Here is a 16,333-nt window from a genome sequence, read left to right on the forward strand (position 1 = left end):
GACAGTGTGAGTCAAACAATATATGATATTGAAATCAAAAAAGGTGCTGCGACATCTGTATTACTTATTATACTTTTTTTTCTTCAGTATTCTAAAAGAGGAATGAGATAAATTCAACGTTGGACTTTGTACCAGCTATAGCAACCAGTTGGAGTTTGTTGATTTACAATACAATCAGATAGATGTTTATAGACAACCATCTTCTAACACACGCATCCAAGTAATGTATGGATCCTGGTCAGAAATCAAAATTCTTATTGTTTTTTGTTTCATCAGTCATTTGCTTATGTTGTTTACTTATCTACAGATTGGCAGGTAACCCAGTGTGTCTGGAGCTGGGCAACAGTGCAAGTTACTGCTCAGAAATCCCATACAATACCTCTTATTCTACGATTCCGACAACCTGTCCTCCGTGTGATCAGGGCAGGGAAGCGAATCCTTCTTGCCGCTGTGCGTATCCATTCACAGGAACATTCTATTTCAGGGCTCCTTCTTCTCAGGGTTATTCAACACCACCAACTTGATATTCTTCAGAAGAATATAACTGGTTTCTTCAATAAGTTCAGTTATCCAGTGGATTCCGTAGCTGTCAGAAACATAAGAGAGAACGCAGCCGATCATCAGCTTCTAATCGATCTTTTAGTCTTTCCATTGGGCAGAGGGAGATTTAATGAGACGGAAATGTCACTTGTTAATTTTGCCTTTAGCAACCAGACTTATAAGCCTCCTCCTATATTTGGCCCTTACATTTTCATAGCCGATCCCTACACTAAGTTCTATGGTATGATCAATACAGACAGTCAAATCCAATCTATACTGGATCAATATGACTCCTTTGCTCTGTCTTTTTTTTTTCCACAGATGGAGGAAGTTCTAAGTCATTAAACATGGGCATCATAATCGGAGCAGCAGTTGGTGGGGTGATTCTTCTGTTGTTGTTAACTTTAGCTGGGGTTTACGCTCTCCGCCAGAGGAAGAGAGCAGACAGAGCAACTGATCAAAAATATCCTTTCGGTAAGAGGAAAAAAGGTTTAGTACAAAAGATTTATCCCTTGAGACTGAAACTGCTGACTGCTTCTCTTTTGTATGTTTCAGCCAAGTGGAGTACGAGCAAGAGCAGTATTGATGCTCCACAGCTAATGGGAGCAAAATCTTTTACTTTTGAAGAGATGAAGAAGTGTACAGACAACTTTTCAGAGGCAAATGATGTTGGGGTGGAGGTTATGGCAAGGTTTGTGTCTTTTCAGTGACCTTGATCCATGGCCTTTATTTGAAAATCTGATCCCAAATCTGATGGTAAAACAGGTTTACAGAGGGATTCTTCCCTCGGGGCAACTCATTGCAATCAAAAGAGCTCAACAAGGATCTTTGCAAGGAGGTTTGGAATTCAAAACTGAGATCGAACTACTTTCAAGGGTCCATCATAAAAACGTTGTTAGACTTTTGGGCTTTTTGCTTTGATCGAAGTGAACAAATGCTTGTATACGAGTACATTCCAAATGGCTCTCTTAGAGACAGTCTCTCAGGTAATATACCAAACCTCTTTCTGCAAGGAATGATAATAATTCTGGGTGCTGAATATTTTTAAAAATAAAGGGAAGAGTGGGATAAGACTTGATTGGTTAAGAAGGCTCAGAATAGCACTGGGTTCAGGGAAAGGCCTGGCTTATCTTCATGAGCTTGCTGATCCTCCAATTATACACAGAGACATCAAATCAAACAATATATTACTTGATGAAAATCTAACTGCAAAGGTTGCCGATTTTGGCCTCTCCAAACTTGTGGAGACCCTAAAACTCATGTGACAACACAAGTGAAAGGAACTATGGTGAGTAGATAATCATCATCATCTTTTTTCCATTTATCATATACATTTAAACTCACAATATATCTGAAATTAGGGCTACTTGGATCCTGAGTACTACATGACAAATCAGTTGACGGAGAAGAGTGATGTATGGGTTTGGTGTGGTGATGCTTGAGCTATTAACCGGTAAAAGTCCAATAGAGAAAGGTAAATACGTGGTGAGAGAGGTGAAGATGAAGATGAATAAGTCGAGGAGTTTGTATGACCTGCAAGAACTGTTGGACACGACAATCATCGCAAGCAGCAGCAACCTTAAAGGGTTTGAGAAGTACATAGATTTGGCTCTTGAGATGCGTGGAGGAGGAAGGAGTGAATAGACCATCATGGGTGATGTTGTGAAAGAGATTGAGAACATAATGCAACTTGCTGGTTTAAACCCGAACGTGGATTCAGCATCGACTTCAAGTACGTACGAGGAAGCAACCAAAGGATCCGGTGATCCGTATGGCAAGGACTCTTTCCAGTACAGTGGGAATTTCCCATCTTCAAAGCTCGAACCCCAATGATCGAGTTTTTTTGATATTTTTTAATTGATTTCATACGTGAAATGCCTTGTGAATGTGGTGGATTGCATGATTTAATTGTTGCTATGTCAATAGTTTGTAAAAGTATGCACGGCTAATTTTATTTGTGTGATAAATTTTTTGGTGTTATACGTTTTTTTAGAATTAGGGCATGACTGATTTCCCCGTAATCACCCACAAACGCAGTTTTTGGGGTTCGCAGCGGTTGTTGGCGTTTCGAAACAATCATAGAAAACGTTACAAATCGCTTTAAACCGTTCCGAACCTCTTAAAATCAAAAGCTGGTTCCAGCTAGTGTTTGCGGTTGCGGGCGATTGCAGGCGGTTTGCAGGCGGATAATTTTTTTTCTTTAAAAACAAAATAAAATAAAAATATATTAAAAAATATCCAATAAAAAATTTAAATTGAAATAATAGAAATTGTAAAATGTATACATATTATATTTTAATTTATTTAAAAATTTCAAACCAAAATATTTTCTATCAATTATTAAAATTTAATAATATAATTTTATAAATATAAATTTTATATTTATTATATTTTATAATTGTATAAAAAGTAAATATTATTAATTTATTATTTAACAGATGTTGCGTTTGGTAGTTTACTAGTCATAAAAGTTCCGCAAACGCAACAATTACTAACCGCTGTACCAGTCGTACAAATCTCTAGAAAACGCTTGAAACCGCAACCACCCGCACCCGTAAACTCTCGCAACCATAAACGCAACCGCTGCGGTTAAAACCAGTCAGGCCCTTAGTGTGAGGGGTAAAACTCACACCTAGATTTAGATCAGGTTTATGTTTAAGAAAGGTTAGGGAAAGATTATCGCGGGCTGAATCCCGTAAGAACTTGATGAATGAACTTCGATTTGTATTGATAAAATAGAAAATGGGATGGTTACAAAGATGTTTCTTTTGATGATTACAAAGATAATAAAAAGATTATATCTTAGGAATGTTAAGTAAAATCTGAGTAGGTTCGGATCCTTTTCTTGGTCTTCGACCTTCTCCTTTTATAGCCTTGGACTCCTTTAGGTTATCTGCAACTGATTTCCGAGATCCTCTCCGCTTGAGGTGAACCCGCAACAGCTTCCCTTTGACCGGGTCCTGCGCTTCTTCTGGTTACGACATGAGCTTCCTCTTTGTCGTGACCTCCTTAACGATCACCTTAGCTCTCAGCCTTCGGCTTCAACTTAGCTCTTCTTAGGTACCGAATTCGTGATGGGCCAGTCGCGGCCTGTTTCCATCCTTCACCGTTCAGCAATCAGCCATCGGGCCATATTTGCCCAACAGTTGCCCCCAGCTCTCGAGATGAAGCTTCGTTATCCTCGGAGCTAAACCTAGCCGCCCAAGCTAGATTCTCTTGTTGAGATCATGATTACCAGCTATCTCAACCACATTTATTTTCATCTGATCGAACGGCTGCGAATTTTCTTTGATTATATCGACGGTTTGGATTAATAAGAGTTTGAAATATAGTTTCCGATTTTCGAGACGTGACAAGATATAAAGCAGCTAGCATTAACTGCCACTGTCCATATTCTCCACGCCTCCACTCGGTTTCCAAGGTAACTTCTCTTCCACTCCTTTATTTTACTACGCTTTTTTCTTTTTTTTTTACTTTCATCCTTCGATTCACCATTGATCCTCTGCGAATTTCTTAGAACCCTTAGTTCCTAAGAGATTAGCTTATTCCATCCTTTCCCTTTCCAATCCTTTCGATTCTCCTTACCTCTTTCTTTAATGGATCCTCTGAGAGAAGGTTCCGGTGAGACCGGAATCTCTGCCTCCGGGAAGCGCTTAATGAAGGTTAAGCAGGAGATCGGTGAGAAAATGAAAAGAGACAAGAAGGAAGTCAAGGACTCAATCGCGGGGAGGGTCTCCAAGCGGGTGAAGAAGAAGGAAGTTTCTGGCGGGAGCACCACTCTGAGCCCTCACTCGCCTTCCTTACTAAAGATTCAAGAGGTTACTAACCTCATGGTTCAAGCTCATGGCCAAAAGGAGTTGGCCAAGGTTTGTTCCCCTGACGAAACTCCTGAAACCGCCCCGGAAGGTTGGTTTTGCATTCACGAGAAGTATATCTCTAAATCCCACCTCCGGTTTCCGCTTCCAGATCTTCTGTTAGATCTTCTTGATCATTATCAACTAGCCCTCTCTCAACTCTGTCCCTCGGTTATCCGAGTGATAAATGGTTTCATTACCAGAGCTAAAGAGGAAGGAGTCGTCGTTGGTCTGACCGAACTGATGAGCCTTTACACGATCAAGGAGAGCTCTAGTAAGGATGGTGGCAGTGGCACCTACTATCTTCCTTGCCGTCCTAGGCTCGGACTTTTTAAATCCTCTGGTAGTGACGATGATTGGAGGAAAAAATACTTTTATGTCAAGATTGATCCCTCTACAGTCCCATTGGGTCGTACTCTCTCGGTTGTTTGGTCCGATATATCTGGTTAGGATTTTTTTAGGAATGTATCTTGCTTGTTTATGATTATCATTATTTGCTGAACCCTTGATTTCATATGCAGATATCGAGGATCCTCCTAAGCTTACTGATAAGCTGTCTAGAGCTCTTTTCGGAAATTGTATCAGAGTCCCAATACTTGGGCGTCTTTCACTGTTTCCCGTATTGGATCAGCTAGGTTCCCGGATCGATACAACGCCAGGTTCCTTGACCCGATCCCTGCTGAAGATTTAGAAGGTGATTTTTCGGATTTCGCTTATTATTTTTATTTCTGGATTTGCTTTCAGAGATAGCTAACAAGCTTTCCATTGTTTAGTCTCTGAAGGTCCTTTCGTGGTAGATCTTTCGACTGGAGCTAGTACTTCCGAAACTGAAAAGACTCAAGCTCCCAAGATGAGGCCTTCTTTCCGTTCCAGGAACAAACCTGCTGCAGCTGCCAGTGCTTCGCGAGGTAGCGATAAGACCCAAGGAGGAGCCTTTCTCAGCTCACTGAAGGAGGTCCTTGATGACGGGACCTCTGTCCCTGCTAAGGATGTTAACCCAGTTGAGCCCAGAGCTCAAGATGTTGTTCCCCGTCCTGAGGTTCCGACGGTTGAAGCTAACCCTCAGGCTGCTAGAGATCCTCTCGAGGTCGAACCTCCGAGAAACAAGAGGTCTCGGACTGATTTGGGAGATAGGCCCACCAGGTCTTCCTCCTCGTCTTCTCGGGGAGGGGCCGTGGGTTGGAACTTCTCCCATTCTAAGCCGGGATCGATATTGGATGATCCTTGGGGTTTGGCAACCATCATGAGGCATATGAAGACGGTGGGATGCTCCATGCCTTCAATCAATGGTCTGTCCAACAAGGAAGAGTACATTGAGATAGCTCACCACATGGGTCAAGTACGTAATCTCATTTTTTTTTTGGTTCGCTATTAATCCAATGTTTCATCTGAACATATATATTTTCTTTTGTTTTAGCTGGCCGGAGCCATTAACAGGGCTCAGCTGAGGTTTGAAGAGACCGTGCATGATGCTCCTAGCGCTAGAGACTTAGCTCAGGCCACTGAGTTGTTCAAGACTACCAAGATGGAGCTCGACCTGGCTCGTGCTCGAGTTTCTGAGCTTGAAGCTGAGGTCGGGAGGCTTGGTTTGAAGGCTGATACTCAACAAGGGAAGATCGAGAGTCAGGCCATCGATATTCGGGTGAAGAATAGGAAGATCAATGAGTTAGATGCTGCTCGCAGGATAGCTGAGCACCAGGTCCAAGAGTTGATCGCTTCGTCTCGGGTTAGTCAACAGAACAAAGAGGCTGAAGTTAAGCTAGCTGTCAGGAAAGGTAAGAAGGAGGTGGCCGAAGCCTACAACAAGATCCTGACCTCTGTGAAGGAGAAGTTTGTCAAGAAAAAGGAAGAGACTGATGCTCTGATTTACGCTCAGGAGCTTCAGGCAAACACCGAGCTTCTGAAAGAGTTATTATCTAAGGAGATTGAGTCTGCTGAGGATGAGTATCATCGTTTGATGGTTTTGATCCTGGATGCTGGTGCTGCGTACGAGAAGGCTCAAGTTTCTGATTTCTCAGTCAGCAAGCTCCCCATTCCCCAATTCTCCGAGAGCTCAGGTACTTTCGAGATTAATATGTTTAATCCGACGTTTTCTGGAGAATATGGTTCTAACTTGGGTTCGGTCTCTCCTGACTTAGTCCCCGTTGAGGCGACCCCGGGAGGTGATGACCAAGATGTTGAAGAAGAGGTTCCTGCCCAGGAGGATGATCCTATCGAGGAGGATAAGGATGGTGAAGCTGATCCTGGATCCAAGGAAGGTTAAGAGCCGATGCTCTCTATGTTTTTAAAACTTCTGCCCAAGGGGCTTCTTTATCTTTTGCTTTCAAGACTTATAGCCTGAGGAGGCTTTTAAACCTTTGTTCGCACTTCGAATCTTTGTTAGCCTGGGGAGGCTTTTAAACCCTTGTTTAATTTCAAACTTGGTTTTCCTTTCATTTTGAGTTTTTAGCATTAGTCGTAAAATATGACAACTTGATCATAATCAAATTTTATGATAAGTCTGGAGGACTTTGGTCGTTTTAAGAGGAAATCTTGAGTACTGGGATTAGCTTAGGGTTTTTAGGAACCTAAGTTTAATCTGGATACCTTAGGTGGGGGTTCCTGGGAACCTGAGTTTGCTTGTGGGATTTTAAGATCCGTTGAGATTTGCTTAGGATTTTAAGACCTTCTGAGGTTTGGTGAGGATTTTAAGACCTCGAAGATTTGATAAGGATTTTAAGACCTTGGGGATTTGGTAAGGATTTTAAGACCTTAGAGATTTGGTAAGGATTTTAAGACCTTAGAGATTTGGTAAGGATTTTAAGACCTTAGAGACTTGGTAAGGATTTTAAGACCTTAGGTCCAGGTTCGTCGAGACCTGATATTGCTTGAAGGATTTTAAGACCTTTAAGATTGTTAAGGATTTTAAGACATTAGGTCCAGGTTTGTAGAGACCTGAGCTAAACCGAAGGGTTTTTAGGACCCTAGGTCCATGTTTGCAGGGACCTGTTTTGTTAAAGAATTGAGATATCGAGAATGATTTCTTTATTGATAATTGGATACGTGGTATCATAGTAATCATACAATTGTTGTATTACGATGATCATACACTTGCTGCACGGGATATGTGATTTTAATCAGACATATGCCCCCTTTGATTGTAGTGAACGAAGTGTTTGAAATGAGGTTGGGGCTGCACTCATGACGGAGTTGCCTACGTACCCAGTCAAGGGATCAAGCCTAACGTAGTTCGGGAATTTTAGGTACCTAATGATAATATCTCTTAAGATTCGTGGCGTTCCACGATCTGATTTCAGGTACCCCGGTTCGCACCTTTCGGAGCTTGTAAACGCCAGGTCGTACTACATGGATGATCTGATAGGGACCTTCCCAGTTAGTTCCTAACTTCCCAGCATTTGGCTCTTTGGTTCCTTCGAAAACTTTCCTAAGTACTAGGTCACCTACAGCAAACTGCCGGAGCCTGACTTTGGAATTGTACTGCCGTGCCATTGCTTGCTGATAGTTCTGAATGCGAATCAAAGCTCGGTCCCGTCTTTCCTCGATTAGATCGAGGCTGTCAGTTAGGAGCTGATCATTAGCTGCGGGATTGGATGTACAGAATTCCCGGCGGAGGCTACCAGCAATGGTTTCAGCCGGAACGACGGCTTCCATCCCATATGCTAAGGAGAAAGGAGTTTCTTCTGTAGCTTTTCGTGGGGTGGTCCGACATGCCCAAAGTACTTCAGTAACTTCTCTGACCAGAATTCCTTCTGGGTTCCGAGGCGCTTCTTGAGGTTTGCTAATACTGATTTATTAGCAGCCTCCGCCTGTCCGTTACCTTGAGGTCGGCGAGGTGATGAGAAGGTCAGGCGAATATTCCACTTGTCACAAAATATTTTGAAATCGTGGGATATGAATTGTCCTCCATTGTCAGTTACGATTTCGTATGGGACGCCGTGTCTACACACAATATCTTTCCATACAAATTGCTCGACCTCGACCCTGGTTACCTGCTGGAAAGCTTCAGCCTCTATCCATTTTGTGAAGTAGTCCGTTAAGACTAAGAGGAAGCGTAGCTTCTTCTTTCCACTTCCTGATGGTACTAGTGGCCCCACGATATCCATGGACCATCTCATAAATGGGTAAGGGGCGGATATGTTAGACAGCTTCTCCGCAGGTTGGTGTATAATCGGTGCATGCCTCTGGCATTTGTCGCATGAAGAGGAATAGGCCTCACAATCTGCAATAATGGTAGGCCAGAAATATCCTTGTCTTTTGATTCTGATGGCTAAAGCTCTTCCTCCAGAGTGGTTTCCGCAGGAACCGTCGTGCATTTCCTTCATGAGTCTCATAGCAACGAGGCCATGGACGCATTTTAGGTAAGGTCCGGAAATGCTTCGTTTGAGGAGGACAGATTCAGTTACGCAATATCTCGCGCTTAATGCTTTGAGCTTTCGAGCCTCCCATTTATTGGGTGGAGTCTTTCCCTCCAGGATGTATTGCGTGATTGGAATTCTCCAATCCTCTCTTCCTACAACTTTGTTATGAAGAGACGAGGGAGGTTCCTGTTCGGGACCTGGTGTCGTGGTGCCCCCGGAGGTATTGGTAGGATTGGACTCCAGGGAGTCTGAATTCCGAGGAATACCTCCAGATGAATTTTGGAGAGCTGTACGGCTTCTGGTTTTAACTCTGCAGATGACTGGGTCTGAGTTGGTGCCCCCGGGGGTATTCTCGAGATCAGGCTCTAAGGAGTCTGAATTTCGAGGAATATCTTCCGTGACTTGGATTATGTTCCCGGAGGTATGCTTTTTTGCGCTGCATATTCTGGTTTTTGGAAACCAAAATGTTGTGAAAACCTGGGTAGCTACCGCTTCAGGGCAGGTACCTTCGGGCTGCGCTTTTAGTTTGCTCTCTTTTTCAGCTTTAGTAGCTATGTCGATGCTTGGTTTCTCGATTCCTTCTACGGGTATGATTCGTTTTACGAGGGGGTCTGATGTGGAAGCTAAAGCAGCCAATGCATCTGCTGAGGAGTTCTCACCTCGTGGGATTCTCGTTAGCTCGAATTTGTCGAACTGCCTAGTGAGGTTCTGGACGACTTCGAGATATGCCCCCATTCTTTCGTCCCTCGTTTCATATTCTCCGTGAAACTGGCTAGCTACTAGCTGTGAATCACTATAAGCGTTTAGCTCTCGGATTCCGAGGCTTAGGGCTAGCTTCAACCCTGCGATTAGTGCTTCATATTCAGCTTCGTTGTTTGAGGCGCTGAATCCGAGCCTATATGACTGCTCGATGGTTTCTCCTGCTGAAGAAGTTAGCCTTAGACCGATACCGGAGCCCTGTTTTGATGAGGCTCCGTCGACGTATAGGCTCCACTTCGGAGATTCCATTTCGGAGTCTAACTGCTCGGATGTCAATTCGATGATAAAGTCAGCGAGGACCTGAGCTTTTGCTGCTGCTCGAGGTCTATACTCAATATCATATTCGCTGAGTTCTATGGCCCATTTAGCCAATCGCCCTGACTGGCTGGGGCTGTGCAAGATCATTCGTAATGGTTGTGAGGTCATTACAACGATCGAATGCGATTGGAAGTAAGGTCGCAATTTTCTGGCAGCTGTTACGACTGCTAGAGCTAGTTTTTCCATCGCAGGGTACCTGGTTTCGGCATCTATCAAACTTTTACTGGTGTAATAGACAGGTCTTTGTTCGTTTTGTTCCTCCCGTACTAGAACGCCGCTGACTGCAGCAGTAGATACAGCGAGATATAGGTACAATGGCTCTCCTACTACTGGTTTAGATAGGATCGGAGGTTCGGAGAGGTAAGCTTTCAATTGCTTGAAGGCTTCCTCACATTTCTCGTCCCATACGAACTTCTTATTATTTCTTAGAAGCTTGTAAAATGGGAGACATTTATCGGTAGACTTGGATATGAATCGATTCAACGCCGCGATTCGTCCAGTCAATCTCTGCACCTCCCTGGTCGTCTTAGGTGACGGCATTTCTAGGAAGGTTGCTATCTGCTGCGGGTTGGCTTCAATACCTCTTTCGGTTACGAGATAGCCTAGGAACTCGCCTGAGGGTACCCCGAAAGTACATTTAGTGGGATTGAGCTTCATATCGTACTTGTTCAAGATATCGAAGCATTTCCTTAAATGGGAGATATGATCTTCCCCGGCTGAGGATTTGACTAGCATGTCGTCGATATAGACCTCCATGGTTTTTCCAAGTTGTCCAGCAAACATCTTATTTACTAGCCTTTGATAGGTAGCTCCTGCGTTCTTTAATCCGAATGGCATAACCTTATAACAATAGGTTCCTCGTTCGGTTATGAATGCAGTTTTCTCTTGGTCCACAGGATCCATCATGATTTGGTTATATCCTGAGAAAGCATCCATGAAGGATAGGAGTCGATGGCCAGCTGTTGCTTCAACTAGGCGGTCGATCTGAGGCAACGGGAAGCTGTCTTTAGGGCAAGCTTTGTTTAGGTCTGTGAAATCTACGCAGATTCTCCACTTCCCGTTTTTCTTCTTTACCACTACTGGGTTAGCTAACCAGTCGGGGTAATGTACCTCTCGAATGGACCCAGCTTTCGTAAGTCGGTCAACTTCGTCGTTAACAGCTTGAGCCTTTTCGAGACCTAGCTTACGACGCTTCTGTTTGATTGGTTTGAAAGTAGGGTCAACTTTTAGCTTATGGGTGGTGACGTTCGGATCTATTCCTTTCATGTCGTTGGTGGACCACGCAAAGGTTTTGACATTGCTTTTCAAAAAATCGATGAGCTCCTTTTTTGTCTCAAGAGGTAGCTCGGACCCGATGCTCACCTGTCTTTCAGGATTTGAGTCGTCGATGCAAATTTTTTCGGTTAGGTTCCTGGGGGGACCTCGAATATTTTGTTGCATCTCGCGACCTTCCTGGATCTGTAATTGCTATTGGGGGGATTTTTTGAGGATTTCGAATCCTCCCAAGTAGCAGATCCTGGATATCTTCTGGCTACCGTGTATGGTAGCTATCCCTTCGGGTGTTTGAAATTTTACGCACTGATGGTACGTTGAGGCTACTGCCTTCATTTTGTGGATCCAAGGTCTTCCCAAAATCGCGTGGAACGGGGAAGGTCTATCGATGACTACTAAGTTGGTCATTTTCATTATTCCGCCAGCTATGACTGGGAGCTTGATTGTTCCCAATGAGGTAGCTGTTTCTCCGGAGAAGCCTACGAGATTAGCTTTTTGGCCAATGATTTCGTAGTCGTCTATTTCCATCCCTTTTAGGGTGTTATAGAAAATGAGGTCGACAGAGCTTCCTGTGTCTATCATGAGCTTAGGAACCTCGTATCCTGCGATGTTCAGGGTGACGATCAACGCATCACCGTGAGGTCTGTCAAGGTTTGAGGTCTCGCTTTCCCAGAAAGAAATCTTAGTGTTGGATTCAGGATTAGAAGGCTTAGGTCCAGTGTTAGACACAGCCTTCCGCACGTGATTCTTAATGGAATTGACGGAGTCTTGACATATGTCTGATCCTCCAAGGATACAGTCCACCCTCGAGTCGGGGTTCGATTGATGGGAGGGTTTGCTCAAGAGAGCTTCGACTTGTAAACTCTTTCCTTGGGGGAATTTCCCAAGAATCATGTCGACTCTTTTTTTGGGAACTGGAGGTGGCGAATCGGTTTCCTTCTCAGGTGACCTCTCGCGTTTCGGGGAAATGTCCCTGGAACCTCTTTTCTGATAAGGTGGCGGCTTTTTAAGATCCACGCCCTTTATTTCTCCGGCTGCGAATTTAGCTGCCAGCTGGCGTTGGAGGTCCCAACACTCTTCGGTTGAGTGTCCTTCGCGATCGTGATAAGAGCAATGTTTGCCTTTATCGAAGCCTTTTGACCAGGGAGTTTTGTTTGCAGCTGCAATAGGTTTCTCTTCCTTGTCTTCCTCGATTGCGTAGGAATGTTCTCCCTGAGTTTGATTATTTCGGGGGTTACCCTTTTTATGAGGTCCCTTAGTCTCGGAGGAGTCACCTTTCGCATGATTCTGTGGTTTCTTGTGGAGTTTATCCAGTGCAGCTGTTTCCTCCTCCAAAGTAATATACTTGGTGGCTCTATGAAGAGCGTCATCGATAGTTGGAGGAGCTTTGAGTGTTAACTCTGACCAGAATTTCGACCTATAGAACAGACCTCTCCTAAGGGCCTCGATGGCGACTAGGTCGTTAGGATTCGATAGCTTAGTTCTTATTGCCCTGAATTTCTCAATGTAGACTCGTAATGAATCTCCCATTCCTTGACTGACCTTCCAAAGGTCGGCCTCGGAAGCTTGCTTCCGGATATGGGTTGAGTATTGCTTCATAAAGGCGTTGGTTAATTGATCAAAGTTGTCTATCGAGGCTGGCTCGAGGCCGGAGAACCACTCAAGGGCTGTTCCGACCAAATTTTCGGCGAATGTTCTACAGTAACCTGCTTCACATTCTTCCTGAGTGAAATGAGCTTTAACAATTGCCAATCGGAAAGCTCTCAAATAGGCCTTTGGGTCGGAGGTCCCATCATACTCAGGAATTCTGATTTTTCGGGTATCTCTTATGTGAGAGCCGGCAATTCTGTCCGTGAATGGAGTTCCACGGGTTTCTTCGATTAAGCTATCGATTTCGGGAGCTGAACTCGTAGCTTTATGGACTTGAGCTCCCAATTTCTGGAGAGCCGCGTGAGTTCTCTCCATATATCTACGGATAGCTTCAGGTCCTTCAAACGGAAGGATATTTGGATCGTTCGCAGGTACCCGATGAGTAGGTTCCTGACGGAATCGAGTTGGCTCATCTTCCCATGCGGTTAGTGGGCTAAGTCGCTTCGACATTTCTTGGGTTATCGGAGTTTATCCTTTGATAACCGTCCTCATTTGGGACCGAGCTTCTAGTTTGATAAACCGAAGCTGACGCTCTGCCTCCAGATGGGAAGGATATTCCTGCTCCGGACCTAGGATCAGGTGGCGGAGGAGGTAAACGATTACTTCTGTCAGTGACCTGACCGGGTGTGGAGCTGGTTGTCGCTACGTTACTTCCCATAGCACTGGCATTAGGTGGATTGAATACGGGAACTGTTCCAGTATGAGGTGTCTGGAAAGCAGATCCGCGTCCTTCAGGGGCAGTGCTATCAGGGGAAAAGTTTAAACGTGCTCGGGGAAAAGAGGGATCGGTTAATCGATCATGGAAGATGACCCCCGGAGCTTGACGTTGCGGTGGTTGGGTTGTTGCGTTTAGAGATCTAGTTATCTCTTCGAATCGTTGTTGACGTACAGCCAGCTGATGCATCGTGCGCTCACTTTCCTGAGCTCGGTCTACTAATTGTATCATCATCTGGCGGATCTCAGAGAGCTGAGCCTCCGTTTGATTCGGAATGGCTTGCTGCTGAGGATTCTCGGTAACCGGGAGCTCGGAGGTGTTTCCACCTAATGACCTCGGGTTAGTAACTCCGGTTGTAGTTTGGCTCGTTCGAGCATCAACCGGAAGCTGTTGCCCAGATCGGTGGTCGCCATGTTGAGGCTCTGTGATTACGAGACTAGAGCCTCCGTCATTCGGTGAGCCATCGCTCTGAATCGGGAGGTTAAGGTCAGACGGGGTTGTTGTCTGATCAGTAGGGTTCATCCTCGAGTTAGAGTAAGGGATTCGGTAGTTTCTTCCCCACAGACGGCGCCAATTGTGAGGGGTAAAACTCACACCTAGATTTTAGATCAGGTTTATGTTTAAGAAAGGTTAGGGAAAGATTATCGCGGGCTGAATCCCGTAAGAACTTGATGAATGAACTTCGATTTGTATTGATAAAATAGAAAATGGGATGGTTACAAAGATGTTTCTTTTGATGATTACAAAGATAATAAAAAGGATTATATCTTAGGAATGTTAAGTAAAATCTGAGTAGGTTCGGATCCTTTTCTTGGTCTTCGACCTTCTCCTTTTATAGCCTTGGACTCCTTTAGGTTATCTGCAACTGATTTCCGAGATCCTCTCCGCTTGAGGTGAACCCGCAACAGCTTCCCTTTGACCGGGTCCTGCGCTTCTTCTGGTTACGACATGAGCTTCCTCTTTGTCGTGACCTCCTTAACGATCACCTTAGCTCTCAGCCTTCGGCTTCAACTTAGCTCTTCTTAGGTACCGAATTCGTGATGGGCCAGTGGCGGCCTGTTTCCATCCTTCACCGTTCAGCAATCAGCCATCGGGCCATATTTGGGCCCAACACTTAGTAGAGTGTTTGTATACCACTAGTAAATCATATATACAATACTAAAAGGCAAATAAGATGCATAGAGAGGATGTCCACGTCGGATTATTTAAATCAACCAATATAAGAGCTTTATTTTGCCACGTCACCACCGTTTCGGACAAGACAGAGCGAAACGAGACTTTTTCCTGGGCTTTAAAACTTAGCTACAGCCCAGATTAAATCCAAAACAATAAGCCTATGTTCAGTCGGAGAGTCTTCTTTCACTTCGTCTTCACCAATCAGTTCATCTGTAATTGCCGTAACCGTCGCACTTATTCGTCGATCAATGATGTCTTTATTCACTCTTTTATTTTTTCCCTTCCACATTCTATTAATTCTTCTCCTATATAGATCTAACCAAAAAAAATAAGCATATCAAACAATGGCATCCAAAGCAGCTTAATCCACCAGCAAGGCTCCAATGGCTCAGTTCAACAACGATTTCTCCCCTGTCTTGGCGGATCAACTTTCATGCTTTTAATTTCTCTCTCTTAGTCTTTTTATTGAAATTTTGCAGCAGTTGGAGAGATTCAATACGGAGAAATTTTTGGGTTCACCTCTAGAGTGAACCTTTAGATTCACCCAACGAATAGGATTTCGTTATTTCATATTCAATATCTTTTAAAAAAGGAAACAAAATATTGTCAAGTTTTATTATGTTTTTAAAATAAAAATAATATTAATTGTAAACAAAAACACGTTTTAAAAAAAAAATATTTTTAATACCGTCAACCAACACTAAACTCTAAACTCTAAACCCTAAATCCTAAATCATAAACCCTTGGGTAAACTCTAAACCCTTGGTAAATCCAAAACACTTGGATAAATTCTAAATCCTAGAGTTTAGGATTTATCCAAGGGTTTAAGATTTACCCAAGGGTTTAGGATTTATATTTAGGGTTTAGGGTTTAGTGTTTTGCTGATTGTGTTAAAAATATATATTTTAAAAATCAAAAGATTTAGGATTTATCTAAGGGTTTATTATGGGTTTTGGATTTATGATTTAGGGGTTAGGATTTAGTGTTTTGTTGACGGTATTTTAAATATAAATTTTTTTTGCGACTACTATTATTTTCTATTTATTTTTTATTTTAAAAACATAATAAAATTTGACAATATTTTGTTTTCTTTTTCAAAAGATACTGAATATAAAATAACGAAATTCTATTGGTTGGGTGAATCTAAAGGTTCATTCTATGGGTGAACCCAAGAATTTCTCTTCAATACGGCGTCTTTGAGGAAACATTACAATAGCTGTAGTGATCTATTGTCAGCTTAAGGTATATACTCTTTGAACTCTACTTGGATTCCTTTTCAGTTTCCATATTTTGTTCATGAGGGAAAAGATTGATGGTCAGTGTAGCGAGGGTTTGATTTTATGAGATAATTTTGCTTATCATTGTGCTGAAGATCTTTTACTTTCAGATTGTTATTGTCGGTGGAACCTGTCAGAACTCAGAACTGGTTTAGATTGCAATTTTCTGATGTGTTCTTCTGATCGCTTTGTTATGGTCTTTCAGTTTCTTTATACAAATTCAGAAGTCGGCCTCCATTGTTTGAGAATACACTCAAGAGCCCACCCTTGCAGGTAAGTTTCTCTTATTGGCTCTATCTATACATGTAATTTTTCTCTTCTCATGAAGACATGGGATTATATACAAATTGATTGGTCTACTTCTCTGAAGCTTCACAAAACCAGAATTGTGTCAGGTTTTTCTCTCCTTTGTAT

At 43.2% G+C, this 16,333-nt stretch overlaps 2 protein-coding genes and 1 pseudogene across 2 annotated transcripts; 2 read left to right on the forward strand and 1 right to left on the reverse strand.

Moving 5' to 3' along the window:
• The window catches only part of LOC130500078 (leucine-rich repeat receptor protein kinase HPCA1-like), a 2,630-nt pseudogene extending 192 nt beyond the window's left edge, over positions 1 to 2,438 (forward strand).
• A 1,698-nt stretch (positions 2,439 to 4,136) lies between these two features.
• Positions 4,137 to 6,657, forward strand: LOC130500079 (uncharacterized protein At3g60930, chloroplastic-like). The gene is made up of 4 exons (XM_056994782.1): positions 4,137 to 4,839; positions 4,916 to 5,053; positions 5,168 to 5,733; positions 5,812 to 6,657. Exons 1-4 carry the CDS (start codon positions 4,137 to 4,139, stop codon positions 6,655 to 6,657), a joined length of 2,253 nt encoding a protein of 750 aa, XP_056850762.1.
• An 881-nt stretch (positions 6,658 to 7,538) lies between these two features.
• Positions 7,539 to 11,758, reverse strand: LOC130499575 (uncharacterized; the record flags this gene model as incomplete). Its single annotated transcript, XM_056993766.1, has 6 exons — positions 7,539 to 8,044; positions 8,206 to 9,524; positions 9,774 to 10,305; positions 10,432 to 10,829; positions 10,923 to 11,161; positions 11,594 to 11,758. Coding segments are annotated over 6 exons (3,057 nt in total), but the record flags the coding sequence as incomplete, so codon positions are not given.
• Positions 11,759 to 16,333: the final 4,575 nt, after the last annotated feature.

Source organism: Raphanus sativus, chromosome 9 (assembly GCF_000801105.2).
Source record: "Raphanus sativus cultivar WK10039 chromosome 9, ASM80110v3, whole genome shotgun sequence".
In the NCBI taxonomy this organism is placed as follows: Eukaryota; Viridiplantae; Streptophyta; class Magnoliopsida; order Brassicales; family Brassicaceae; genus Raphanus; species Raphanus sativus.

Bases quoted from the DNA above. Each gene is read 5' to 3' on its own strand.
- LOC130500079 (XM_056994782.1), top strand. From the start codon at position 4,137: ATGGATCCTCTGAGAGAAGGTTCCGGTGAGACCGGAATCTCTGCCTCC. The intron at 4,840-4,915 runs GTTAGGATTTTT...TTTCATATGCAG, and splicing joins TGTTTGGTCCGATATATCTG to ATATCGAGGATCCTCCTAAG. The intron at 5,734-5,811 runs GTACGTAATCTC...CTTTTGTTTTAG, and splicing joins TAGCTCACCACATGGGTCAA to CTGGCCGGAGCCATTAACAG.